General features: G+C 46.1%; 3 protein-coding genes, 1 long non-coding RNA gene and 1 other non-coding gene across 6 annotated transcripts; 3 read left to right on the forward strand and 2 right to left on the reverse strand.

Annotated features, from left to right (window-relative positions):
- Nucleotides 1-1,071: 1,071 nt before the first annotated feature.
- LOC148638501 (fish-egg lectin-like) lies at nt 1,072-7,046 on the reverse strand. The gene is made up of 4 exons (XM_088622779.1): nt 6,936-7,046; nt 3,654-3,905; nt 2,475-2,838; nt 1,072-1,782 (listed from the first exon to the last, which is right to left on the reverse strand). Exons 1-4 carry the CDS (start codon nt 7,015-7,017, stop codon nt 1,626-1,628), a joined length of 855 nt encoding a protein of 284 aa, XP_088478905.1. The 5' UTR covers nt 7,018-7,046; the 3' UTR covers nt 1,072-1,625.
- Nucleotides 2,712-8,505, forward strand: LOC148638502 (uncharacterized). The gene is made up of 2 exons (XR_015930931.1): nt 2,712-2,849; nt 6,940-8,505. It is a non-coding gene; the product is annotated as an uncharacterized LOC148638502 (long non-coding RNA).
- Nucleotides 8,506-8,543: 38 nt separating this feature from the next.
- On the reverse strand, nt 8,544-14,192 carry LOC148638503 (uncharacterized). Of its 2 annotated transcripts, XM_088622777.1 has the most exons (6): nt 14,081-14,192; nt 11,934-12,281; nt 11,330-11,701; nt 10,435-10,557; nt 9,217-9,257; nt 8,544-9,116 (listed from the first exon to the last, which is right to left on the reverse strand). In XM_088622777.1, exons 1-6 carry the CDS (start codon nt 14,124-14,126, stop codon nt 8,946-8,948), a joined length of 1,101 nt encoding a protein of 366 aa, XP_088478903.1. In that variant the 5' UTR covers nt 14,127-14,192; the 3' UTR covers nt 8,544-8,945. The 2 variants fall into 2 exon arrangements, with proteins under 2 accessions (XP_088478903.1, XP_088478904.1); XM_088622778.1 differs by lacking the exon at nt 10,435-10,557.
- A 2,701-nt stretch (nt 14,193-16,893) lies between these two features.
- On the forward strand, nt 16,894-17,057 carry LOC148638504 (U1 spliceosomal RNA). Its single transcript, XR_015931028.1, has one exon. It is a non-coding gene; the product is annotated as a U1 spliceosomal RNA (small nuclear RNA).
- A 1,486-nt stretch (nt 17,058-18,543) lies between these two features.
- phb1 (prohibitin 1) lies at nt 18,544-24,175 on the forward strand. The gene is made up of 7 exons (XM_088622782.1): nt 18,544-18,685; nt 19,760-19,862; nt 20,640-20,801; nt 20,899-21,041; nt 21,725-21,841; nt 22,545-22,640; nt 23,009-24,175. The coding sequence occupies exons 2-7, from the start codon at nt 19,778-19,780 to the stop codon at nt 23,219-23,221; spliced, it is 816 nt and encodes a 271-aa protein (XP_088478908.1). The 5' UTR covers nt 18,544-18,685; nt 19,760-19,777; the 3' UTR covers nt 23,222-24,175.
- Nucleotides 24,176-26,108: the final 1,933 nt, after the last annotated feature.

Raw genomic sequence — 26,108 nt, forward strand, 5'->3', positions numbered from 1 at the left:
GAAACGGCAACAAAAAAAACATTCCTAGCATCTGTGGAAAGCAACCGGCATCACCATATACGTAGCTGTGCTGTACATATAGAAAGTCGAAAATTAGTTATATTTTATCTTCCTTTATTTAGATAATCAGTGGACAACACAGACGGAGAAAGGAGAAAATCTAATAGATTGTTGCCTGTCCAGGGACTGTGAAGTGTGTATATATATATAGATATCTAATATCCCTGCAACACAAATTCGCCTTCTTGTGCAGAATATCGTGCGGCCGGACTGCGCATGTGCGACTCGAGTCGCCCTGCGCATGCGCGCTGCGGGGAGGGTGAATAGATGGTGTCCGTGCATCTTTCTCTCTATATATATTCCGAATAGGTTAATGAGCACACACAGAAGTGCTTCTCAGATCCTTTTTGGAATAAAATTGCGGTTTCATTGATTATTTATTACTTAAAGGACCAGTTTGTCCTACTGCACTGCAGAGCTAAGCATCTGGATTTTAATGCAAAGCGGTAGTCTTTGAAAACGAAAACTATTTTTTTCTTTTTTTTGCGGTATCCTGTTAAACATTAAATTTTCATCCCAGTAATGTAGGTTTTCTTAGATCTCATTTTGCTTGATCCGTTTTTTTGACAATCTTCTGAAGTCGTGGTGATGAAATGACTAATTTCATTGTGTTCATTGTCAAAGTATTGTAGCGTTTTCGGGTTCACGTGGGTATGCGCCCTTGCCGCTGCCGCCTCAAGTCACCCCCCCCACTGTCGGGGACTCGAACCCGGGCGTCACTCAACAGGGACCCGGAGAGATCTCCCCTCAGCCCAGCGGCTGCGCTCCTGCTATTCACAGGGAAGGGCGGTGACGTCACCGCGCTGGTAAGCCGGCTCGAACAACCTGCAATGTCCGCCGTATGCGTTACAATACTACAGAGAGAGCTATAATAGCTAACGTTTCAAAATCATTTCCCCGAGCTTTATTTTACTAAACCCTTACGTAAGGAGTATAAGTGGAACTGACTGCAAGCCCTAAATACTGCGAATAACTACTCTGAGGTGTCGGTCACTTCATAATGAAACACGCTTTTTTATGTTGTCAAGATTGTTTATTAAGCATAAAACTAAAGGAAGCTGGTAAAGGCATGCTTTTTCATCGTCTTTCTGGAATCCAAAGAGAGTAGCAGCATAATGGTATCTTATACATTCAGGTTGAAGGAGACAAACAGCGGAAAGCAATTTCAGGCGAGTCCTGTCATGACTGCTAACCGCGTGACTAGACGGGCAGCGACTGGTGACGAAAAGAAATGGATAAAAAAGCGGTCTTATTTGTGACTTGGAGTTCTCTGATCTGGTGTGTAACTGGACAATTACTTAGAGTACAGGTCGTTATTCTTATCTAAAACTGCATCTGAGAAAAATCATGAGCGCCGTTTGAAAAAGAAGTGAGAAGATCACACAGCCGCTGCCCAGTCGTGTTGTATAGCACACATAAACCTGGTTAATATCCAATAAGAGCTGTAGAACCGCTTGAAAGTTTCACTATAGCCTCCCTAGTTGTGGTGCATTTTTATCGTGCTCGTATGGAGACACTAGCTCCTCTTGTCGGAGGTGCGGACGGCCCTGGGGTCAGAGGTCAGGTCAGACGCTGAGCCTGGCCCTCGCGCAGCGCCGGATGCGGCCGCTCTGGCCGATGAGCCACAGCACGCCGTCGTCGTAGGACAGGCTCCTGGACACCTCGCTGCTCAGCAGCCGCAGCCAGTAGTGTCCAACGGGGTTCCGGGAGGTGACGCCGTGCCTGCGGGACACAGAGACGGGAGAGCGGCTGAGGACACTGCTTGTGAGCTCTTTCCCGCAGAATGGCGAGCTTTGAGCGGCGCCCTGTGTGCTTCCTGAGGCGTGGAGCCTGCTGTCCCACTCACCGTGCAGGACCTCGCAGGTACCTTAGCAATCAGTTACCATTATAACGCAATCTTGTAAAACACCTGTCAATTGTATCGAGTTTAACGGTTTCATTGTCACAGAGTAACCAGAGTTAGTTTGTGGTAACAGGTGTCAGACACTGTATGGTCTGTCTACACAGTATAGTGTCTCCTTAAGGCTCGGTGTGTTTCTGTCCTTTTCCCTTTTCTGGCTTAGCAGTGAGAATTTCGTGATTGTTAAAGGGCAGTTACATATATAGGATGAGTCTCTTGTCTGGTCTGTGAGTGCTCTGGTGGTTCTGGGGAAATAAAGGACTGTTGTGGTATTTAGGGATCACTGTCCGTGATGCGTGCAATGGTAATGGACAATCTTTTCCATCTTTTTCACTTGTCTTGGCCGTGTTTCCAAACCCCGGGACATGTTCTAGCAGCTCTGTGCTCTAATATGTGCAGTGAAGCACAGACAGCGCTCATGCCGTGTTCAGCACCGGCCAGCCAGGATGGAAGGGGTAGACATCTGAAACCGCAGGCTGGTGAGCTGGAGCCGAGCGGCGGGGCTTCACCGTACCTCTGGTAGACGATGCCGTTGGTGCTCAGCCCGAACACGCTGCCGTCGGCGCCCACCTCGATCCTGGCCATGTGCCCACTCACTTGGGAGGCGTGGATGTCGGTCTGGGTGGTGTTCTCGCCGCTGGAGCAGTAGTGGCGGGAGACGCCCGTCAGCACGAAGACCTGGCTGTCCCCGCTCACCCCCCAGCAGGAGTACGGCCCGCAGGAGAGGTAGTCCAGCTTCACGGGGATCTTCGTCCAGGAAGGCGGGACGGTCTGGCCCTGGGCGGCGGCCGGATCGGTGCTCAGGCAGAAGGCGCTGTTGCAGGAGCTGACGCCGGCAATAAAACCTTCGCCCCCGAGGTCGATTTGCTTAAGATTCCCTGCGAAACAGGTAATCATATTCTTTCCCTATTCTAGCAAAGTACCACTTACTCCCCGTCCACCAGAAAGACTATTTCAAAGAGCTGCTCCTGGTCTTTATGGCTCTAAAAGAGAAGGGTCCCTCCTACCTCACTGACCTGCTCTTCTTCAAACCTCACCGCGGTCGTGAAGATCAGGTCAGTGTGATCTGCTGCAGGTCCCCAGACCAGGTGACCCTGCTTCCCTGTCATCTCAGACAAGATCTTAAAACCCTTCTGTACCGGCAAGGCCATCAACCTCTGATACTGTGAAGTGTCTGATTTCCTATCTTCCTCCTTCTTAGTCATTTTTAAGTTCCTTGACTTCTTCTTTAGCTTTCTGTTATGTGAAGCACATTGAGATAAAATTAGGTTACAGTAATAAATTGCTGGCCAGGAAATCATTTGAATGGGGGCTCCTAGGTGGCTGAAGCTGTAAAGCATGCTGGATGGCAGGATGTGTCACACAACCTGAGGCCAGGGTGTGTCTGTCTCTGAGACTCAGTTTCAGCAGCATGCTTAAGATCAGTGAAAACTGTGGCCTGCTGCCCCCGAACTTCCAGGTCTGCTCTCACAGCTGAGTCTTGTGAAGCTCTACAAGCCTTCGCCTCACAGCCAGCCTCTCCGTTCTCCATTAATCAAAACAAATTGACAGCTCTTCAGCAGCTGGTGTGATGCGTTGAAGAAATAAACATTTCGTTTAGTTCTTATTTTTGGAAGAAGCCCCTCCTGTCCAACAGTAAGAGATCTGAGGCCTGGCAGTGTGACGTGAGAGGCGGAGGACAGGAGCTACGTACCGTCCGTGCGGACCCAGCTGCCGTTCACCAGCGTCTGGATGCTGTTATTGGTGTCGACGCCCCAGACTCCCCCTGTCCCAACCGTGATGTGCCTGAGCAGGCCCTCCACGCGGGCCCAGCACCCGCCGGTGTACCTCACTATCCTGTTATCGAACTCCAGGCCGTACACCTGCCCGGCCCCCGCGTCAATCTGCCTCAGGAGGCCCGCCAGCAGCCTGCACTTAAACACCTCGCTGTCCGACGGCAGACATCCTGCAAGAGAAGAGCGTGCTGATGTGGCTTCATCGCTTCCACCCCAACGGTCAGCCATAGGTCTGCACAGGGAGATTGCAACCAAGCGCACTCATGCACAGTCAAGCCATGCTTAATACAGGCAAGGTGTCCTAAACTCCAGCCCAAACCGAAAAACCACGACAAACATCCAACCATTTTCTATTTGCTCTATCTAATTGAGGCACAAGGGGGAGCTGGAGTCTAACCTGGCAGAGCAATGGGCACAAACCCTGTCAGTCCATCATAGAGCACATCCAGATACAAACACCGACGCACACACGTCCAGATTGTGAAGGTGGATAGAGTCCTGCTGATAGCATCACTGGCCTCATTGAGTAGTTTTGGGATTTTGTATTTTTATTCTGGCCAAACACATGGGATTCAGAACAGCAGCCCAAACCCTGTGCAGCTCCCGTGCTCAAGACGCTGACCGGAGCCCAGGTGTATCCCTGCCGCTGTGGCAGAACCCCAGGGCCCGGAAGGTCTCGGAATCAGCCGAGCTCCAGCGGCAGGCTCAAGGTCTTCACCCCACTCTCTCCCACAAGAAGGGACCCGCATAATCCTGAACTCAAGACCAAAGGACTGGTCTAGAGCTTGTACAACACATCAGATTCATGACAAGAACTTACAATATGGACTTTCCAAACAGACGGAGCAGGAGAATGACGTGAAACTGTTACATTCAAAAATCTTTCTGTCAGTGTCAAATGGATTTCATTTGTTCCCTGGCAGGCTCTTACCTGGCAGGCTCTTACCTTAATTCTTTCCACTACAAATAAGTTTTTTATATTTCATCTTAGCTTTACGATGTTTTCTTAGGTTGCAGCCCTGAGTGGTTAGGTCAGAAATTCTTGCTATGGATGTCTCTTATTTGGATGTCTTATTTGTCTCTCTGTGTAAGATGTTTACAATTGTGAAAAAAATGCTATAATTTAAGTTGAAAAATCATTTTAGAGTCTTTCAGATGCAGGGATGCATGCCCCTGTTAATAGCTGATGTCTAACACCTGTAAGAGGAAAGCAAGACTTTAAAAATCTTGAAGGCTTTAGATGAAGAACTGTAAACTCAGATGGATTACAGATCAGCCAATGGTGTTGAATTGAGCAGGACTGCTATATCCCATGGGATTGGTCCCTCAATGACTACATTTTGAGCTCTCATCATTTAGCAGAAAAAAGCAGGTGAATGAATCAGCTCCCCAAATGATTATTCTATGAGACCTCAATGGAAAAAAATGAAAGAAAATGTTCAACAGTAAATCAAGCCGCCTGTTCTAGGTTGTTCAATAAGATTAAACAATTCTGTGTCTAGAGATGTAGATAAGTAAAAAAAAGAAGATGAGATAATATTTTAAATGTTATTTTTTCAGTAACCAGCCAGCTTAGATTTGAATTTAGCCAAAACAGACTTTGTCAGGTCTTTGAAACATTTACATAGACCTCATGTCTGGATACAGACTCATGCTCCCTTGGGAAAGATATGTAAACCAGGCTGAAAGACAGAGAAGCTGGCCTCCGTAAATATGTATATTCATATATGGAAACAATCTTGTTGCTGTTCTTCGGTGTTCTGTTCACCAGCCCATTGCCAGCTGATTGCGTTTCGGCAGCTTCCAAACGGAAGTTTTGAGGGATGAGGCGAACAGCACAGCGAGGAGCGGGAAACTCTGGAATCAGAGTGTCTGCCAGTCGGAAATTGTGGTTGAGAGTGAAAGTTTCAAAATATACGTGATCCCATCCTGTTCCAAGCTCTTTGTAGTTGGAGGACACGGATACTGTTCATTTTCGTCTTCGGAAGCTGCAAGACTGTTTTTCATCATAAGAAAGATCCTTAATGGAAGTTCTTAACAGACGTTTAGGTGAGATGATGACAACCAAGCATTTCTCCCCAGCTGTTTGAAATCATGATCATTCCCACCGCCGTTCTCAGAGCTGTCTGTATCAACTGCTAGTCCCTCTCTTGTCACTAATCCTCTCCTGCACCCTGTCCCCGCTGCCCTCGGTCCCCTCCGCTCTGCTGGGGTCTCAGCCTGCCTCTGGCAGCCCTGGGGCTGGCCCTCAGCTAAGCGGCTCAAATCACAGCGGAAGCAGTTTCACCGCTCTGTCTGAACCTGTGGCCACTGCATTGTTACCCATCGTCCAGCCCACAGCAATGCTTCATACAAGCCCAAGCCATGCCATTAATTCATTCAAATGCTTTACTGAGTGTGTTTCTGTTTGATAACTGCAGTATTTGTGCAATGTGTCTCTATGATTATTAATTCCAAATCAGCCTCTGCACTCCTGTAGTGGGTTTTAAATGGAGAGGAAGTTGCTGTTTCAGACCCCCATCTCTTGCACGGACTCAGTGTGTGTCTTTCAGAAAGTCGCTCAACCTCCTTGCCTCTGTTCTGCAGCTAGGAAGCAAATATAGAGCCCTCTCTCCTTGATTTGCCACTGGTTCCTTTGTGCACTGATGAGTCTCTTCATACCACTTTGAACAGAAAAACTTAGCTAAACATCTGAACATAAACCAGGGATGTCAGACTCAGTTCCAGGACGGCCTGGTGTTTTCTGGAATTTGTCCAACTTGAGTAGCCAATTAAACAATTAACCTAACAAATTTCTTCATTACATACATAAAGAGTTTTTCTAAAGGTGTTTTACAGATAATTGCACAACAAATGTACTTAAGTAGAAACACAGTTACCTATAAAGCACCTTCAAGCCTGACTTTATTTAATAAATATTATTCATAAATATTTATACATTATTTATTTCAGTTCTCTCAAATTAAGATGAGAATCTGTTAAGAAATCTCAGATAAAGGTTGTAAAGTATCTGAAGGTCTAAAATAAATTACTTTTGGAATTCCTGTCAAAATGTTAATGTGAGGAAAATGGATAAAGTTGCCTAAAATCACAGTTTACTGTTACAAAAGTTAGTAATTGGTAAAACAGCAATTAGGACACACAGGCTCTCATCCTGCACATTTTGCGACTCACAACGGTGTAAACGTCCCCTCTCTTACCCAGACAGGTGCCCACGAGCAGGAGCTGAAGAGCGCAGGAGACCCTCATGTCTGCAGGAGCCCAGCGAACTCCACGCTGCATGCGGACACACTTTTTATAGACCTTTCCTGCCCCCCAAGAGGGGGATGAAACGCACACCTTCCAAATTTGCAAGCGAACAACGCTCCAGGATGATTCCACTGGGGGGGGGGGGGAATTTGCATCCTGAAATTAGGACAGGAAATATTTCATTAATTTCAGGGGGCCAGGGTGGTGAATGCCTCTGTAGCTCTGCTTTTCCTAATATTAAAATTCCAATTTTCCTAGTAGTAAAATTCATACGTCCAAAGTGAATAGACATGCAATAGGAGCACAGGACGGAAAATTAGGGTATCCCAGCTATTATGATGTATATTGTTGTAACAACATTTCCAAATGTTGCCGCAAAGTTGCGGTTCAGTAATGTTGTGTCAGCAATATTTTTACAGCATTGTTTTCCAATGTTTTCCAATGATCCTGTGTGTGAATTCCGCATAACCAAACATGTAGCAACCTTACAAACACTTAAGACATTTGCTGTTTGTATATATTTTTAGATGTTACTTGGTGATGTATTCTGCAGGTATTTAGATGTTGGAATATAACTGAATCCAAGCTGACAAGTGAATGTTGCAGCAACATTGTGTCGGTGCGTTACTTTGGCTGTAACGTCACTGTGCAGAATGCATAAAGAGCCATTGCCCGGGAGTCTGTGCTCAGCTGTCACATTTTTGTGATGTAGCAACAGTATTGTTTGGTTCGGTTATGTTGTTTAGAAGGTGGATTTGTTTTATAGAAAAACAATTTGGTAACTATGTCACAAAAAAGCTTGAAAATTCTAATGACAAAATTGAACCTTCAAAATTCAGAGAGAAAATGTTTTACTAGATCTGAACCATTGAAGCATTTAATTGGGTCAGATGCTGGGAAATTTAAAAATGAACTTAGATTGAAAAGTGAGAGACCCTCTTTGATGATGTTGCTTTTTCTGTTAGAAAATAGACAGATGATATATTAAAATTGTACAATGCACTAGCAAGACCTCATTAAGAATGTAGTGCAGAGCCGGTAGAGGCACTTAATTATCCTCTTGATTGTCTGAGTCATTCTCTCCCAGCTCCTCAGGTGCTGGTGCTTTGACACAGACAACTGTATCTTTAATGGAGAAAATGACTTGAGTAATCTGTAAAATTACACTTAGGAATAGTCCTAAGCATGTGTAATTTAGATGGTTATAGGGTTAATTGTTTAACTGACATCTCAAGTAGGAACAAAAAAGGCACACAGTCTCACAGTCATACTCTAACCCCAAAACAAAATATTTTTAACCAGCCATAGAACTGTCTTTTATTGAACAGAACTGAAATAGCCGTATTGAAATCATATATATTCTTAGGCATACACTAAAATCTTCATTGGAAAAGAAGAATATGAGAATAGCTCTACAAATAAACAATAGAATGTATGGTTAGTGTGATCTTGTGCTTTCCAGTATTGTTGCTAGTTCCTTGCTAGTTCTGAAAATAAAGTTTGTTAGGAGTGGAAAAAGAAGCACTCAAGTTTGCAGTCAATGATTACAGACAACACAATTGTGTAGATCCTTTATTGGAGTTTGCACAGATTTGGACATGTGAGCACCAGCTCTTAACTTCTTGCTGCTAAGGGACCATCATCAAATCATTGCCTTTCTTGAAGTTTGTATACAAGCAAGAGCTCGTCTGTAAATAAACACAGTGTATGCTCCCCAAAACATTCTGACTGAGACTGCACAGGTGTCCATCTTGGCCATGATCCCAGCCATTCCCTAGACTGTGTGGTGTGAGTGTACTTTAATGACACAGTATAGTAATTCTGGTGGGGTTAGGGGCGTCAATGTGGGAGGATTTAGAAATCCTGCTCGACATTTAACGTTTCCAGCCCCCCCACCACAGCGGTGGTACAGCCAGTAAGCACCAGGGCTTTGCTGAGCATGGCTCCTAGGTGGAGGGTCATCACTGATCTCCTTCCCTCTGTGCTCCTGTCCGAACCTCACTGTACACAGCTTGCTCCGCATTCCGATGCACCAGGTTCACATACACAGGGTCTTCTCTCCTGTCGGCCTCCGTCGCCTCAGGGACAAGTGGCGGGGACACCCAGATCGTGGAGTACACAATCTGCCGAGTCTGAGGACACCAAGCACAAAGAATCCGGAACTAGAATGTTATTTATTTTTATAGAAAGCTCAATTATTTTTTTCTTAGTTTGAGAGTTCATGAAACTCACCTGAGTGACATCAATTCGGTACCTTATGGGCTGCTGACCAGCTGTAAAAGAGATGCAGGAGTGAGACCTGGGTCAGCTCTGTGTGGACTTCTGCACACATGACAAGGAATGACACCCAGCTACATTCTGAGGCATAAAGGAATGTCCTACTCACAAAAATTCAGTTCTGAAGGAACTAATGCTATTTTTTAAAATATACTTAATTCAAAGCATGATGATTATTTAAATAATAATGTCACAATGTATCCATATTGTGACACAATTTCAGCTCATAATTTGAACTCACTTTTGCGAATTTCAGTAATAAGTGGGGAGGAATTTGTAGTACATCAGACTTTTCATACCAACCTAACTGCCCAGTAGTGTTTCTGATTTGAGGCAGCTGCCTCCTGTTCTGGGGGTCACTGGGGAATGGAGACAGTGATGTAATCAATCACTGAGAAGTGCAGGCAGTGTTAGGGAAGTCACTTTTAAAAAATGAATCCATTACAGTTATAAGTTACCCTTGTAAGGGATTCCTTTTGTAAATTAATAACAAGTTGCTTGTAAATTGATTTTAAATAGTTGTGTATTATTTACATAGTATGTCAGCTGGCTCACAGAGAGCTGGAAACTGGAATAAGTGTAGTGGATTTTCATGTTCCTGGTCTTCCACAGCCCAGTGTCAGAATGTAAAACAGGCCATGGGAATATGCACTTGCTGGCCAGACAATTAGAAGCCTACCCAAATATATGTGAATTGAAAGAATTAGATTGAATAATATGTGGCAATTAAACATGTTCTGCTCAAACCAATGCTATCCTGTTAACGCCTGAGGGTGAGATAAGAATGATGGAGTGTGAAATTGAACTTCATATTCCACTGGTTCCACCAGTTTTTCATGGGACTGTTCTGGCCTGGAGCAGTGTTGTACAGTAAGTCTGACATTGACAGTGCCTCCCACTGAGAGGTTGGAAGATTTCATTAGAGGTTTCTAATGCTGGCTTAGAGCAATGCAGAATCTCACGTACGCTGAGGGAGTTAACATGTTAATCTTGTTGTGTGGGATTTCTAAAAAAATGCGTATTTCCTGCCAAAATAATACTTTCCCAGAAACACACTTGCAATGCAATGTTTACTGAGGTCCCCCCTAAAGCCCTGTTACTGAAAGGACTGAGCTGACTTGTAGTGGGGGTGCTGTAGTGAGCCCCAAACCAGCACTGCTGGCCATTACCCACAATGCCAATGACCTCTCCTGCTGCGAATCACCAGTCCCAGCACAGCCAGCGCTATGGTGATGCCCAGCACAGCCAGGACCAGGGCTGCAGTGGCATGGCTGCGGTGATGCCTCTGGGCAGACTCTGTGGGGACAGAGAGAGAGAGTCCTGCAGCACTTGGAAGGAGTCAGAGGAAATATTTCTCATCTGCAGATGATCTCATGTCACATGCACAACACAGAAAGCCAAAAATCTAAATAAGATCCAGACAATGCTATTCTGTTCTGAGCAATCAGTGTGTTGCCTGTCGATTACTGTTAGCTGAGTTAGCATTTAACAGAATCCAACCAGGTGACTCTGAAGGTTTTCTGTGATGCAGAAGGGTAAAAGCTGGGTAAGGTTTAGTAAAGCACTGTGCATTCCTGGTGTGATCAATATCTAATGGTGTATGGGAAAAGATCAAGTAAAGGTTTAGTCCACGCTGAAAAATCTGCAGACTCACACCTGAAGGAGGCTTAGCAGCAGAAATGCTGTATTTCTCCTTTCTGTTTTTCAGCGTGGAATTAACCCTTACTTGTTCCTTTTGAGCGAATGTACACTGACATACCTCCCCACCTGGATTCATGGAAAATCCTGGAAACGTTAAGGCTGGTATAAACATTTCACATCTACCTCTACCAGAAAACTGCCAATTCGGTGCTGAGCTTTTGCTAAGGAGAGGCACCATGGTCTAGCAGAGACAGAATAAGGGTGGAACCACTGGTAGGAGGCTAAGCAGGGGACTGCATGCTGCAGGGAGACAAAGGGCTGAAAAACAGTAGTCTTAAAACTAGTCAGGGCACTGCTCACGAGCTGAGCTCTGCAGGGTACCCTGAATTCAGCAACGCAATATGAACAACACACCAAGAGATCTGACCTTTGACCTTGAGATGAAAAGTCCTGTTGAAGAGGTAGGTTCCGTTAGTCCACTCGCAACGGTACCGGCCTGCCTGAGCTGGAGAAGGAGTCCACATCGGGTGCTCATATCTCCTCGACCCTCTGGTCCCATTGGGGACCAGTTCCATAGTGCAGCCTGTTATGTGTGCTAGCAGATCTCCTCTGCACCAAGTCGAACTGCCCTCAAACTGGACCTCCAGAACCAGTTCCCTGTCAGACCCTGCAGGACCCAGCCTGTACCAGAGCACAGTTCTATGGGAGCTAGTGTTCCAGGCCCAGGTTCTGGTAGTGGTCCAGTCAGGATCCAGGCAGTCCAGTGCTAAGGGCCGTGTTACAGGGATCTCCACCAGCTCTGTAAGAAAGAAACAGAAACCAAGTACAATCAGCCCTGAAGCACCGCTGGGCACCCTGAGCTAAGTGATGATGCTCCAAATACTCTTTCCAAAACCTGCAACTGTGTCCTTCAAACAGCTTGTCAAAATCTGAAAAGGTGCAACTAAAGAAGTACAGGATTTCAATGCGTTGTGCCCTGCAGACGAGACCTTCATCAGCAGCAGCTGGTCTACCACCAGGCCGTGTCTCACCTTCAATGGTCAGGGACACCTGCTCCTGAAATGTCCCGTCAGGGAAGATGGTGAAGATGCAGCTGTAGTTGCCGCTGTCCCTGAGTCGGCTCCTGGCAATGGATAGCGAGGTCTCCCACAGCCCGCCGGACCTGTTCCACAGCAACAGTCTCCCGCCCCAGTCGCCGGTGGGATAGCTGGTGCCAAAAATGGGGTTAAAAACAGCCACAGCTCTTCCCCCTCGCTCCCAGGATAGCTGGACCACGGTCATGGACTGCTCGGCCGCCCGCAGCGAGCAGCTGAGGGTGACATTCTGCCCCAGGTAACCCACAGCCTGCCTCTGTGCTGCCACATGAGGTGGGACGCCCCCTGTTGGAAAGAAAAAGCAGCTCAGGTAATCTAAAGGACCTCCACTTACAGTAACATGACAGGTGACTGCTGGAGCCTTTATCAAGACATCTCTCAAGGGATAAAGTTTAAAACATAGTCGTAAAGTCAAAAAGTATCACATTGTACAGGACTCATGTTTGCTCTGGCTTCCTGTTTTTAAATGCAGAAGCTCCCATCTGCACGGACAGGGATTCCCAATGATTCCTCCTTACAGGATGCTTTCAGAATCCACTAGGCCTTTGGGAAATCCGAGAGAACTCCACCCAATTTTCCAAAACTACTTATGGGTGAAAAAAATTCAACAGCATGGCTGGGTAATTTGTTCCCAACACATACAATTTGTTGTGTAAAGATATGCTTTATACTTTTACAATTACTTTCGGAAAATGTTTCAGAAATGTTTGCCCTGGAGGTTTTGATAGTCAACCTACGTTGTCATTTGGCCCTTGCACTTGTGATCACACTTGTGTTTCTGCTTCAGCTTCTAGCTGAAGGCATTCAAAGCCTGGTGGCCCACAGACATTTGTCCATTGCTGCAGACTAATCCAGGCACTTGTCTCAGAGTCAGTAGAGTGACTTTACTAGAAGTTATAAAAATTACTCTTTTGTCCTTGTCTAAGGGAGATAAAGGGTTTCCTGATATTGCTGTGTTAACCAAACACAAAAACTGTTCTCACCACAAGAGAAACTTTTTTTATTTATCTGGTAAAGAATGACTCATGCAGCTAGTCAGTTTTTTTTTTTGTTTCTTCCACAATTCAAACTTGAAAGTTTCATTTGTGTCACAGCACGAGATGGCTCTCCTGGATTCCTGTTATTTGGTCCTTATTTGGGTTTTTATCCTTTTCTTTATATTCAGGCTGTTTCTCCAGCCTGTGTTTTGTGGTGTTCTGGATCCAGACTGTAAATAGCCAAGCAGTGATCAAACCTGAACCGGTTTCACTTTCAGCTACTGTACATGGGAAAGGCTATTTTCATGGCCAGCAGGGTCCCTTTGCATTAGCAGTGGAACTGAGATGGCAGAACGGTGTGTCACCATGTGAGTCATGTGTGTCGCTGTCCAACCTGGATCCCCAGGGATTCATTCTGGCTCAGGTCTCAGTTGCTTGACTGTGACAACAGTCCATTTGTTTTGTCCAATTCAATCTGGATCTCAAGCTCTTGACTAAAGACATGACAGATTGCAGGTCTCAAGAGGGGGTGAGAGACGCATGCAAACATGATAGTGTCTGATCACCAGGCAGCACCAAACTCTTACTATGCCCCTGGGGGGGCTCTGTTTCTCCCGCTTCGCTCCCTGGCCGCGCCGGAGCAGGGCTGTGCGGTTCAGCTCGGTTTGGGCAGCACTTCTCCCTCCCTTGTGCTTCACTCTCGCCTTCAGACAGTTCTTCTCCTCTTTGCATGTTCATTTGCTTAAACCCTGAGCTGGGTGTTTTGACAACAGTGTTATTCCGTATTAACCTCTCCAGAGAGACATGTGTTTACCTTGCATTGTGAATGTTTATGGTGGTAAATATGCAAGATATTTTAACAGTGGTTTGCCATTATTAAAACATGCATTCCCTGCAATGCTTTCATACTTAGCAACTCCTCACTGTGCGCTGCATGCTTTTACTATCATTTTACCAGGTTTGACTATACTTTACATTGCTTTTACCTTGACATACAACCCTGGGTTTTGACCAGTCATCCATGTACATCTCAGGTGACCAGACAGTTTTCCCGATAGCGGCGCAGTTCGCTCTTTTGGGCAGCCGAAGCGAAGCAACGTCTCTTACCTGCTCTCAGCACACAGCACAGGGCCAGGAGGAAGCAGACAGCCATGATCACACAGCTCAACACAACTGTGTCTCCAAGCAGTCAGCTTGGCTTCTTAACATTCTTCCCACTTCTGCTTTTCATTCACACTGGGTTCAGCCTTGTGGAGTTTCACTTCTACAGCCCACATGAGTGAGACCTGGCCAGTACAACGTTCTTCCATGTTTTTACAGTGCTGGAGCAGATCTTGAGAACTGACAGAGAGATGTCTTCTTTGTTTGGCTTCCAGCACCTGCGTTGCTCCGGAGTCAGTGAGCTCTGAATGCTAGTCCGACAGTATATCAGTTTCTTTTGCACTCGATTTATTACATTGTGACGTTGAATATGTACTGTGCAGTGTATGCCAGCCTTACTAGGTACCAGGAATCCTTTCTGTTGTGATGATTGTAATCAAACATGGTACCCAGCAATATTTTCCCTGTGTGAAATTCTCCCGGCACAGTTTCATATAAAGGTGGTGAAGAAATCTGGGACAAAATCAAACGTATATTTTTAAAAATGTCACTAACTTCAAAGTTACTTTGTCATTCTGTCATGCATTGTTGTGATAATATCCACCTGGAACCATTTATATACCTATACGTTCATTTTAGCCAATGGAATCTGTGTTTTATCCAGAAACTCCATACCACCTGAAAGCTTTTTTTGTGAGCTTGTGATAACAGCATCTGTCAATAGTCAATAGTGAATCATCGTCCATGGCAGTTTCTGTCCAGGAGGGGGCGCCACCAGTTTAATAGCAAAGGGAAATCTGGAGCAGGCCATGTCCAGACCTCCTCAACCTTCTCTTGAGGTGGGCAGTGAAGTACTTTGGGAATTTATAACCCACTACAAAGCTCAGATATCTCATTGAGACGACAATGGGTTAGAACAGTCTGTCAGTGATGTACCCAATATATCTGCAATTGATTACTTCTTAAAAGCAAGCCTTCACAAAACCGGAGCTCTTGTATGTTAAACACAAAAACATTCATTACAAAGTCACAACCTCTGCTGCACTTTTTTTTTAAAGTCAGACCCGATGAGTAGCGTACCAGAAAAACACGCTGTGACTTTCTGTTAGAGGCCTGTAACGTCTACCTTCTGTGTGAATATTGTCTTACTAGATCTGTACTACCCAAGGCTTTACACAGCAAATTGTATTCTGGAGCAAAACCGCTGTAGTAAATAGAAAAGCCACGTGTTGATAGAAACGAGTTCTCCTTGGTTTACAGTAGCATTTGTGAGTGATTACAAACTGGTCGCTCATATCACCCGATGATGCCAAACATTCTGCTCCGCTGTTAGAAACAGGCTCCACTTTTACTGCTTGGTAAAAAACCTGTAGCCCTGACCAGCGCTGATAATTATTTAGATTATAAAACACTGGAGATGTGTTAACTTCACTGTAAGAATTACTTCCTGTATCGCAGCGAAGTCAGCGCTTCTGCAGCTGTGCCTGTGGTGTCCAGTTTCCTTCCACATTTCCACCTTTTTTTCAGTTGATTTTCGCTGGTAATTTGACCGTTTTTTTCCATCAAAGATAATCAAAGGACTGTAAAAACTGTTTGATTTTATAAGAACTGTGTTTACTTGTCACAAATAAATACAGAATACAAAAATTATACAATATTATTTAAGACCTAAAACAGTATATGTGCACACATGCTGAAAAGACTACAAAACCAACCCAAATCTGCGTCTTTTATCAAGACAACATTTTTAGCAAGACATTTTTTTTCTTTAACACTGACAAACCCGGACCGCTCCACAACTGGGGCTCTGTTCCCAGAGAGCGCCGGGACCCGAGACAGCAGGAGCTACAGCAGGAGCTGCGTCACTTCCTCTGGCGGTCACGCGCCGGCCGCGCCGCCGCCCTCCAGCGCCCGGAAGCGGCGCTCCTGCGGCCCCCGGACTTCCGGCTCCGCCCTGTGCGCCGCCGAGCGGTCCGCCTGGATCAGCTCGTCAGATTCCCCCCTCCGGCCCCAGAGCTACACGGGTCTTCAGGGTTTGCGGCGCTTGTTGTCACCGGGCGATGCCCCAGGTTTACAGGCACTGTTTTCGTCAGCTGAGAGGCCAAGAAGCGCAATACTCCAGTAATTATTATTAATAAAAACAGAAAACAGCCTGCACGCAGAGGGGCATATTATTCCTTGGGTTTTTTTTCCGAGATGTATGCAATGTTCCATATATGTATATAAGAGAATTATCTTTCTGAACAAATAATGTCCGGTTCATTTTGTTGGTTACCAACAAAGATAGTTTATTTTTTAAAGACGTTTTATCAGGGTTATTACTGAATATAATTCAAATGAATACATTGAACATTCACATTTACATCACTTTGTTACACACAACTAGTACTACAGTCCTTTTACTGGTTAACTAGTAAAAGGAAATCCAAAATATATTCATCATGAATACAGCGTAAAATACGTTGAAAAGATTTGTTTCAATTTCGCAGCATACGCGTTCATTGTAACGTCAACGAACTTGCTTCCTAGCACCCCACACACACATGCGTAGTCGCAGGCTTGGGCTTTCAACCAATAGCGTCAGAGTATGTAAATATAAAGGCATCATGGGTAAAAGCTTTAAGAGGATTTCTGTTTTAAAATAAAATTGTCTAATTATAAGGTCCATAATAATTTGAAACATCATAAATGAAGTTATACGTATATAATATAATACGTATATTTATAAATTACTAAAATCGAGGAGTGAATAATTCCTCACCGTAACCGGCAGTCATACGTTTTGCAGCCTGGTGACGAGCAGCGCTCATATTCAAGTCATACTTACCTGGCAGGGGAGACACCTTGATCATGAAGGAGGTTCACCCAGGGCGAGGCTCGGCCATTGCACTCCGGCTGTGCTGACCCCTGCGAATTCCCCAAATGTGGGAATCTCGACTGCATAATTTCTGGTAGTGGGGGACTGCGTTCGCGCTCTCCCCTGGCGAGCTGGTCAAAAACAGATTCACAGAGCAGAAGCCGCTGCTAGTATGTGTAGTTCTCGGTGGTGCCCGTCAGACGGAGCTTGATGTGGTCTCGTACAATGTCTGATCCTCGGGTTGTACTTGTAAATTCTCTATTTCAATTTCAATTCAAGGTGCTTTATTAGCATGACCGATGGGTACAATCAGTGTTGCCAAAGCAAATAAAAATAATAAAATTAACATAGAACAAAACAAAAAATAGAAGTAAAATAAAATCTACAGACATGTTACAGACATTTACAACAAAGACATATTATATAATATCGACATATACTGTAGGCGGCTGGAGCATTATTGGGAGACGGACTCACTGTTCCTCAGGCTGTGACAGGAGATCACATACTGGGCTGCCAGATCAACTGAGTTCCCTCCTCCCTCTCCCAGTAGGATTGGGACCTGTTGTGGTTTTGGCAGGTGTGGGAACTCTGGGATTAGATTTCTGAATTTCGGGAAGAATGTTTCTCTAATCCCAGAGTATCTGTCACAGTGCAGTAGGAAGTGCACCTCTGTCTCTATTTCTCCCTGCTGGCAGTGGGAGCTATCCATTTAATAATAAAAAATAAGTCTTATGCTGCAAGGACGGCAGGTCGGCGCACACGGGAAAGATTATTTGTTGGCGCGATGTGCTTCTACGGGCGGGTTAGGGTCATCCTGTGTAGCTGCGGTGGCTAAGATACACCAGTACGCGCTGAAAATAGAAGAAACACAAATTTCGGCTGTGGAGACCGAAGAAGGCACCTGAAGGAGCTCCACAGCCGACACGTTGCTACTTATCTTCTCCTTTCAGCAGGAACAAACCTTTTACCTGTTCCTTTGCAGCCCGCGCCGGCTGCCGCAGCTCCCTGTCTGGAAATAGAGAGGCCTGTCTGAGCTGCTGCTCTTCACCACAGGGTGGCGCCGGCGGCCTGCCGGGCAGATAACTGCATAAGCGGTGCATTTACTGGGAAACATCTGCGTGGAAAAACGAACTGTAACTTTTAAAGCCTGTATTATGGAAGCTTTTTCCTTTTTTAACCTTAACAAGATGTGGACATCTATACTGTTTTAGGTATATATAATAATGTAAAGTGGTATATTTTGCGATTCTGTTTTTTTGTTTGTTTGCTCTTAAAAATAAAATCGTATTATGGAAGCGTGTTTTGCACATCCACAGTGCCATGTGTAAATCATTTCATTAACAATATTATCCTCGTACAGTTAAAAGGGGGGATTTGTTTCTGTCCTTTCTTCTGATTTTCATATTTTTTATGGCAGTCTACTACTTACTAGACTAGTTTTCCCTCTCCCAATGGTAATACCACCAGCCAGGCGAAGCAGGGTGTATGGACACCGACACAAGTGCCAAACAACTACATTTCCCACGAACCTCGGCGTTTCCCTCTCAGCCAATTGGAAAACACAATACTTCGAGGCCCGAGATACGTTCAAATGCGGTGTCGAGGCTCTTAGAACTACAAGTCCCAGATGCCCTCGCGGCTTAGGCTGGCCAATCAGGAAAGGGAATGTTAGGACGCCGTCGAGGCTTGCGCACTGGGCTACCTGGTTCACGCATTTTGCTGTGGAGGTCATATGTTGTGCCTAGGAAAAGGTGAGTGGCGCGGTTTTAGCAAAAAGTAACGAAAAACGACTTTTAGAGTTGAAGATCTGTTGGTGCTGTATAGTCTAGACAGAAGATTTTTAGTGCTTAAACGGAGTTCACATGGTGTTTATCCCCGCCACGCTGGTAAACGCGTGTGAGGCGCTGTGAGGCGAGCCCGGTACCGGGACGGAGGCGGCGCTCGGTGTTATGACTGTTGTCCCGGCCGCCGCGGTACGGACGGGCCCGGGGTCCGCTGCAGAGAGCAGCCGGGGCGGGCTCGCCAGGATCTCCGTTTCCCAAGTTCAAACCAGCCGGTGTGCTGTCGGAAAAATGGATGAAAAACCTGCGAATGTTTGTTCGTTTATTTATGGCCCCCAGGCACCGCAATTTTATTGGGTCGTGAGATGTTAGGTTTTTTTTTTATAGATGTTAGTTTATAATTATTATTTTTCGAAGCATTACCGTTTTATGCTGATACTGCCGAAGAAGATGCGATTTCCGTGGCGCAAGACCTTGTAAGGCTTCAAGTGCACGATCAGCCTCCGCCATCGTTACAAAATGCGGTTTAATTGTCGGATTCAATTAAATTACAGTGCCTGGACGTGTTGCTGGGGGTCCCTCTTGGCTGACTGGAGCCGATACCAGAACCGACACCATTCGGCCTGTGTGACCCGTTCGGTAGTTAGTAGTTAATTGATCCCAGGATCTCACTTGTTCCACACTCTCACAGCCCTTAGTGTAAAATGCCTCCTGTTCTAGGTTTAAAGTGAGCTGTACTTATTACCCTTTTTAGGTCTTATGCTCTCAAAACATTTAGTTGTGTTAATGTTCCGATTAGAGTTGATTCCTGCGTTTTTATTCTGAGTAAAACGGCATGCTTAGATATTGACTTCAACCTTCGGCTGCCTTGTTTTGAAAATATAAACTCATCCCGACTGACTGGTGTCACCATTGTCTTTAGTGAATGTGGTTCTTCCAGACCAGCAGGCGGGAAATACTGCTGCTGTAGCTGTAGTTCCTCTCCGATCCTCTCTCTCCTGGGCGGAGGGTCGTTCCTAAACATCCCTGCCTTGTGTCCCCAAGGGCTCCTGAGATACCAGCATGGCGAGAGTGTTTGAAGCTATCGGCAAGCTCGGCCTGGGACTGGCCATCGCAGGGGGGGTGGTGAACTCCGCCCTGTATAATGGTGAGTCGGCTGTCATGGGCTGGACGTCCTGGGTTTTGTCTTCTCCGCAGACGGAATTTTGTGGTGAAAAGCCAAGTAAGAGGTGGTAAGTGGAAGAAATCTCTGGGACATGCCGTGCTTATTTGCACATTCGTAACCAAGGATGCGAGAATACAGTCCAGCCATTTCTTAAAACATCACAGGGATTCGGCTTCAATTTCACAGCTGCTTTGTTTCCTTTCAGGCTCCCTTTTTGTAAAGATGTTTTCCTGTTAGTAACCCAAATGTATCTGGGACAACACGGTGCTGTACTGGTCAGCATTGCATCCTCACAGCGCTGGGGTGTGCAGTTCCTGCAGTGCTGTTTGTGTGTTCTGGGTGCAGAAAACGCTGTTTAACCCTGCCTGTACATGTGGCTCTCCTGTAGCTTTCTGAGCAGCTCTGAGTGAGTGACTAGTCAGTGTTGCGCAGACACAGGCGGTCATGACACTGTTCAACTCACTTCGTAAGCCTCTGTTCTTCTGCACAAGGGAAGTTAGCTGTCATTTTGGGCTCCTAAAAAAAGGTCCAAATGGGTAAAAATGTGATAATACCGAACACTACTAATGGTTTTTATTAACGGTGGAATAAAGAAGTGTTGTCAGAAGGGTCCTTCAGAACCCAGGTTGCACGCCCTGGTCTCCTGGCAGTTCTCTCCAAGGTGACTGATCGGTGTGATGGGAGAGAGTTGTGCCTCTCGCTCCACACAGTGCAAAACGAGGTGAAAGGCGTCTTATCTCTGATCCGTGTTTGTTGCAGTGGACGCTGGCCACAGGGCGGTCATCTTCGACCGTTTCCGTGGCGTGCAGGACATAGTGGTGGGAGAGGGCACCCACTTCCTCGTCCCGTGGGTTCAGAAGCCCATCATCTTCGACTGCCGGTCACGCCCCCGCAACGTGCCCGTCATCACAGGCAGCAAAGGTAACGCAGCCAGCCGGGCCGTGACCTCCACTTCTGTGAATCAGAGACACCCCCCCTCATTTCTGCCCGCCCTCGTGTCCCTCTCTTCCTCCTGCAGACCTGCAGAACGTCAACATCACCCTGAGAATCCTCTTCAGGCCAGTGGCCAGCCAGCTGCCCCGCATCTTCACCAGCATCGGGGAGGACTACGACGAAAGGGTTCTGCCCTCCATCACCACCGAGGTGCTCAAGTCCGTGGTGGTAAGAGCCCAGCGCCGGGACCGAGCAGCCCCTCCTCCGCAGGGGACGGCCAAGGGAGCTGTCGAGTTGGGGTTCTGTTCCTTCGTTTCCTGATTTGTCGCTTTTGTGAGAAGTGGAGCTCAGCGAGTGCACGGGGCAGCAGTAAAGCAGCAAAGTAATCAGACTTCAGATCTAAAAAGTTAAAACGACACACAAACCAGTCAATACTCTCAGCAGCACACTCACACTGAGACCGTAGAGGTACTGGAATATGTGCAAAGGCCAAGTTTAAGTGCAGCCCATGGAAGAAGACCTGGAACAATGAGGAGGCAAACCTCTCTCCGACCGTGGCCATGGGCTTTCAGGGTGGGACGCTGTCCCCTCATTGGGGCTGGGACAGGAAAAGAGGTTTTCCAAAATCAGGTCCACATTTGTTAGTTAGTATGTCTTGAAAACCTCTTCGATATTGGCTGCATTCTCCATTAGGGCCCGAGGTAAGACTTGGGTTTTACCTCTTATCTCAGGGGTGGAGCACTTGGGGTTTGGTAACTTATTCAGGTGAGGCTCAGTGAGTCGGCATCAGACAGCTGAGCCTTTCAGTGATCATAGGAAATCAGGATAAAGGCTCTGGAAACCGGTCTGTTTGGTTTCCTCCAGCTGCAGCATGCTGAGGGCTGCGCACTGACTCCCTGTTCGTCCCACAGGCACGGTTCGATGCCGGAGAGCTGATCACGCAGCGAGAAATGGTGTCGCGGCAGGTCAGCGAGGACCTCATCGAGAGAGCCTCCACCTTCGGCCTGATTCTGGACGACGTCTCACTGGTACGGTGAGCCTCCAGCACACAGCACTGCCAGCGTCAGCAGTGTGTCAGCCCAGTGGACAGTCTGTCCAGCACACAGCACTGCCAGCGTCAGCAGTGTGTCAGCCCAGTGGACAGTCTGTCCAGCACACAGCACTGCCGGCGTCAGCAGTGTGTCAGCCCAGTGGACAGTCTGTCCAGCACACAGCACTGCCGGCGTCAGCAGTGTGTCAGCCCAGTGGACAGTCTGTCCAGGACCAGTCAACCTAGTGTAACTGCAGAACACTTAGCCAGTACAAAAAAAATGAGTGACTGCAGGGATAGGTCAGTAACCCAACATCTTTGTTTCATCTGTTGTGAAATGTCTAATGTCACTTTCAGTCTGCAAAAAAAACTTCTCATAGCTAATTAAGTTATACCAGCTGCGCACGTTCCACAGTTTAAAGCTTGTATTCTTGGAAGACATTTCCTCCTGTATAGAGGAAATATCTCCTGGACATCAGTACCTTTTAATTCTGTAATTGCATCTACTTTAAGAACCTGAGATGGCCATATTCTGAGTAATGCAGACTAAGGCTCCAGCAACCAAGCTTGTAGTTGTGAGGTATCCTTTAATGACCCACAATCCGTAAAGAACGTTGTTTGTTTCTTCAGTAGAAGTCTAAGCTCAAGCTGTGAGAGAGCAGCAGTGTGGTGATGTGATGTCTCTCTGACTCTCCCCACAGACGCACCTGACCTTTGGTAAGGAGTTCACAGAGGCTGTAGAGATGAAGCAGGTGGCTCAGCAGGAGGCAGAACGGGCTCGCTTCGTCGTGGAAAAGGTGGGGTGCCTCTGTGCAGGCTGTAAGACCTGCTTCTGGAACATGTGCTCCATGAAGTGATCTGGTCTTGTGCATGCCTGTACTACCAGAGCCCATTACCTTGGACAGCTGCAGTACACAGCAGAGAGCTGCAGTGCAACTCGTGTTCCCCAGAGGGTGCTCACCACCATGGGCACACCTGGCAGTCTCACAGAGCCAGTACAGACCAACCCCCCCCCCACGCCTGCCCTCCTCTGGTTAAGTTGGAAATGATAAAATTCACCCCCCCTCTTGGACTTTTTCACGTCTCATTGTCTTCAGTATTGAATTGAACTGGTTCTTCTGCGCAGCTTCTGACCGGCCTGCTGTCCTGTCTGCTTTCCCTCTAGGCGGAGCAGCAGAAGCAGGCGGCCATCATCTCCGCCGAGGGCGACTCCCAGGCTGCCCTGCTGATCGCCAACTCCCTGTCCATTGCCGGCGACGGGCTGGTCGAGCTCCGCAAGCTGGAGGCCGCCGAGGACATCGTCTACCAGCTGTCCCGCTCCCGAAACATCACCTACCTGCCCTCCGGACAGGGCACCCTGCTGCAGCTGCCCCAGTGACCCCTGACCGGGGCAGGACTGTAGCCTGGTGCCCAGGGCCGATCCCTCTGTGTGTGTACGTGCGTGTGACGACAAGAGCTGAGAGAGCCCACTGACCCTCCAGGGACCGGTGACGTTATTATTTGAGCCCACCCCCGTAGAGAAATTCATTTCAATCACATTTCCCTGTGCAGGCTGTCGTTCCTGAAGTCAGTCACTTGTCAGCTGTGGGCAGCAGCCTCTGGTCTTGACTGGGATTAAATTGTGTTAAAGGTGCGACTGTGTCATCTTGTTTGCACCCTGGTTCAGATTGTCCGCTGGCGTTTCCTCATGCCTAGCAACTTTCTGTGGTCCAGTGAAATGTTTCATTTTGGTATCTCGGTCCGAGGTGACCACAATCTCATCCGTCTCGTTCCTCCAGTGCAGTACTTCAGTGCCGACAGTCTTTGTCATTATGCTTATACAGATGCTTACGTTCACTCCTGTTTTTATCTATCAAGTAGCTAAGGGTGTATTTTGGAGGGGTCTGCAGAATGGTCCACTCCTCTGACAGGTAGCGTCCATATTGAATTAAGTTTTACCTCGGACTAGCCCCCCTTTCCTGCTGTTGTGTTGTTCAGCTTGTCCTGTCTTGAGTGTCATCAGTGGCCTCTGCGCACCCTTCTCTTATATCAAGCTGCAGTTTCGATGCTCTAGGTGGTCCTGCCCATTGCTGGTTGATGAATTATTTACCTGAATTTCCTGAATATGAATATGATGTACCTGTGGTAAGGCCTCATGACCGCGAAATGCGTTGATCCCAGTCAAGCATCATCTTGTTCGTCACAAGCAGCTCTGTGTGAGTCGTTGTAGAAGGGAAAACAGCCTGTTACGAGTTTCATCTTTCAGTAAAGAAACACCCTAGGATTGTAGACAGACAAGTCTTCAGTTGCTCCACCAGGTCTCTGTTAGCCAAATAAAACTATTTCTACTACAGTGTGAACTTCATTTCTTCTGTTGGTATGCCTTGGTGTGTAAACATGTTTCAGTTCACACATGATTTGCGTGAAACTTCTCTTTTCAGTAAAATTTTAAAGTGAAATCCATCAATACGTGATGCAGACCAGCCGGTATACTGGCCCTAAGCCACAGACACCTTCTTTAATTGATCTATGGAAGTGCCACCAGGGGGAGACTGCTCATCGGGCAAAATAATGTCTGTATTGAATGTTGTGGTGAAGCAGACTTTGACTACCGTTTCTGTTTCAATTTCTCTGTTGCATAAGTCTCATTTATCAGTATTTTTAATATCCAAAAAGGCTACTGATTAAAAGCAGCCTTTCAACTAAGAATTAAGACATTGTACACAGGTAATTCTTTCTCCCCTGCGATGGCAGTACTGCATGCCAGTGTGATGGTAATCAACCTTAGGTGGTTAATTAGTACCGACGGAATAAATGTTTGCTATACAGTCTCCATCACAGGAGCTTAATGTATGCTGCACTATAAATGGGACAGTAAGGTTGCACAAATAATTATTTGAAATTTGAAAATCATCCTGTCATGAAGAAAAACTTGAGCTGAAGAGCTGGTTTTGTTGCCCCAATGAGTGTATTGTTGTGTAGCAGCTAATAGCTTTGTTCGCTTTTCAATGGAGACATACAGTTAACACTCCTTTCTGTTCCAGTACTATTCCTGCATTTGTGTTATTCACAAAGTTTAACCAGATGCAAACTGCAAACAGAATAATGGAACAAGCTATTTCAAACAAGATTACACCCTCCTTACAGAGAGAAAATGACAAATACTAACATATTTCTAGGTAATTTTACTTTTTTCATTTTAAGTCCTTAAATGTGGGCAAAGCAGACAGAAATGGTGAAACATTACATCTGTAACTTTATTAGCACTTTCTGTATTATGATCTTTGATCAAAACACTCTTTTTTCTTGGAACTAACATCCACTTTTCCCATCCACCCATTTTGTAACGGCTTCATCCAATTTAGGGTCATGGGAGCAGGATACACCCTGAGGAGACACCAGTCCATCACAGGGCACATGAACATGCAAACTCCACACAAACAGCACCCCAGGAGCTGCAACCGGGGCTCCAGCGCTGTGCCCCCATGCTGTTCTCCAGAGCCCCCAATCCCTCTTTCTTATAGTGACCATGCCTGCCATGGGAATGAAATTGAAACTTTCATGATAATTTTACATAGGTAAGTATATTTATAAAGTAATGGGCAGGAGATGTATTTTACTTTCAATACGATGGTATAATTGCACATAAATCTAATAAAATTACCAAACTAGAAGGCTGACAAATTCCAAAATGGTTTTAAAAAATCACATCTTTGTTTCCATGAATTCCTTCCCAATTTACTAAGTGGTTAGATTCTGTATTAATATAATTATAACTGATTTTTTCTGCAGACAGTTGAAAATCTCTAAGCCTGATTAAAGATGGAGCTCTGATTCTGAGATCCTCTTTCCTGCTACCCACATGAGTCAAGGTGAAACCGGAGATTAATCTAGTTAAACAGAAACCAGCCACCATTGAGCCAGTAGTCTATGGGCCTGGAGAAATGGTCTTGCTGTAGGATTAACTCTCAGAAGGATGAAGGTCGCATCTCTCTGTGTATATTTAGATAGCAGTTCCCCTGGGGGCCACACCATACTGGACAGAAATCCGTTCACGTTGTGCACTGTACAAACAAAAGAGCTTCACTACTCTTTCCTCAAAAGAAATGAAGCTGGTGTCTTTTTGGCTTTTGAAGTTTTTACAGAAAAAGGCCACATTTTTATATTGAACTGTTGAATAAGAGTATGTGTCTTACTTCTAATGTCTAAATCAGCTGACCCTTTGATATCAGTAAAGAGGCCCTTTATCTGACTAGAAATTAACTCACCAGAGCAAATAAAATGTC

The sequence above is a fragment of the Lepisosteus platostomus genome, chromosome 28 (genome assembly GCF_059453375.1).
Source record: "Lepisosteus platostomus isolate fLepPlt1 chromosome 28, fLepPlt1.hap1, whole genome shotgun sequence".
Lineage (NCBI taxonomy): Eukaryota > Metazoa > Chordata > Actinopteri > Semionotiformes > Lepisosteidae > Lepisosteus > Lepisosteus platostomus.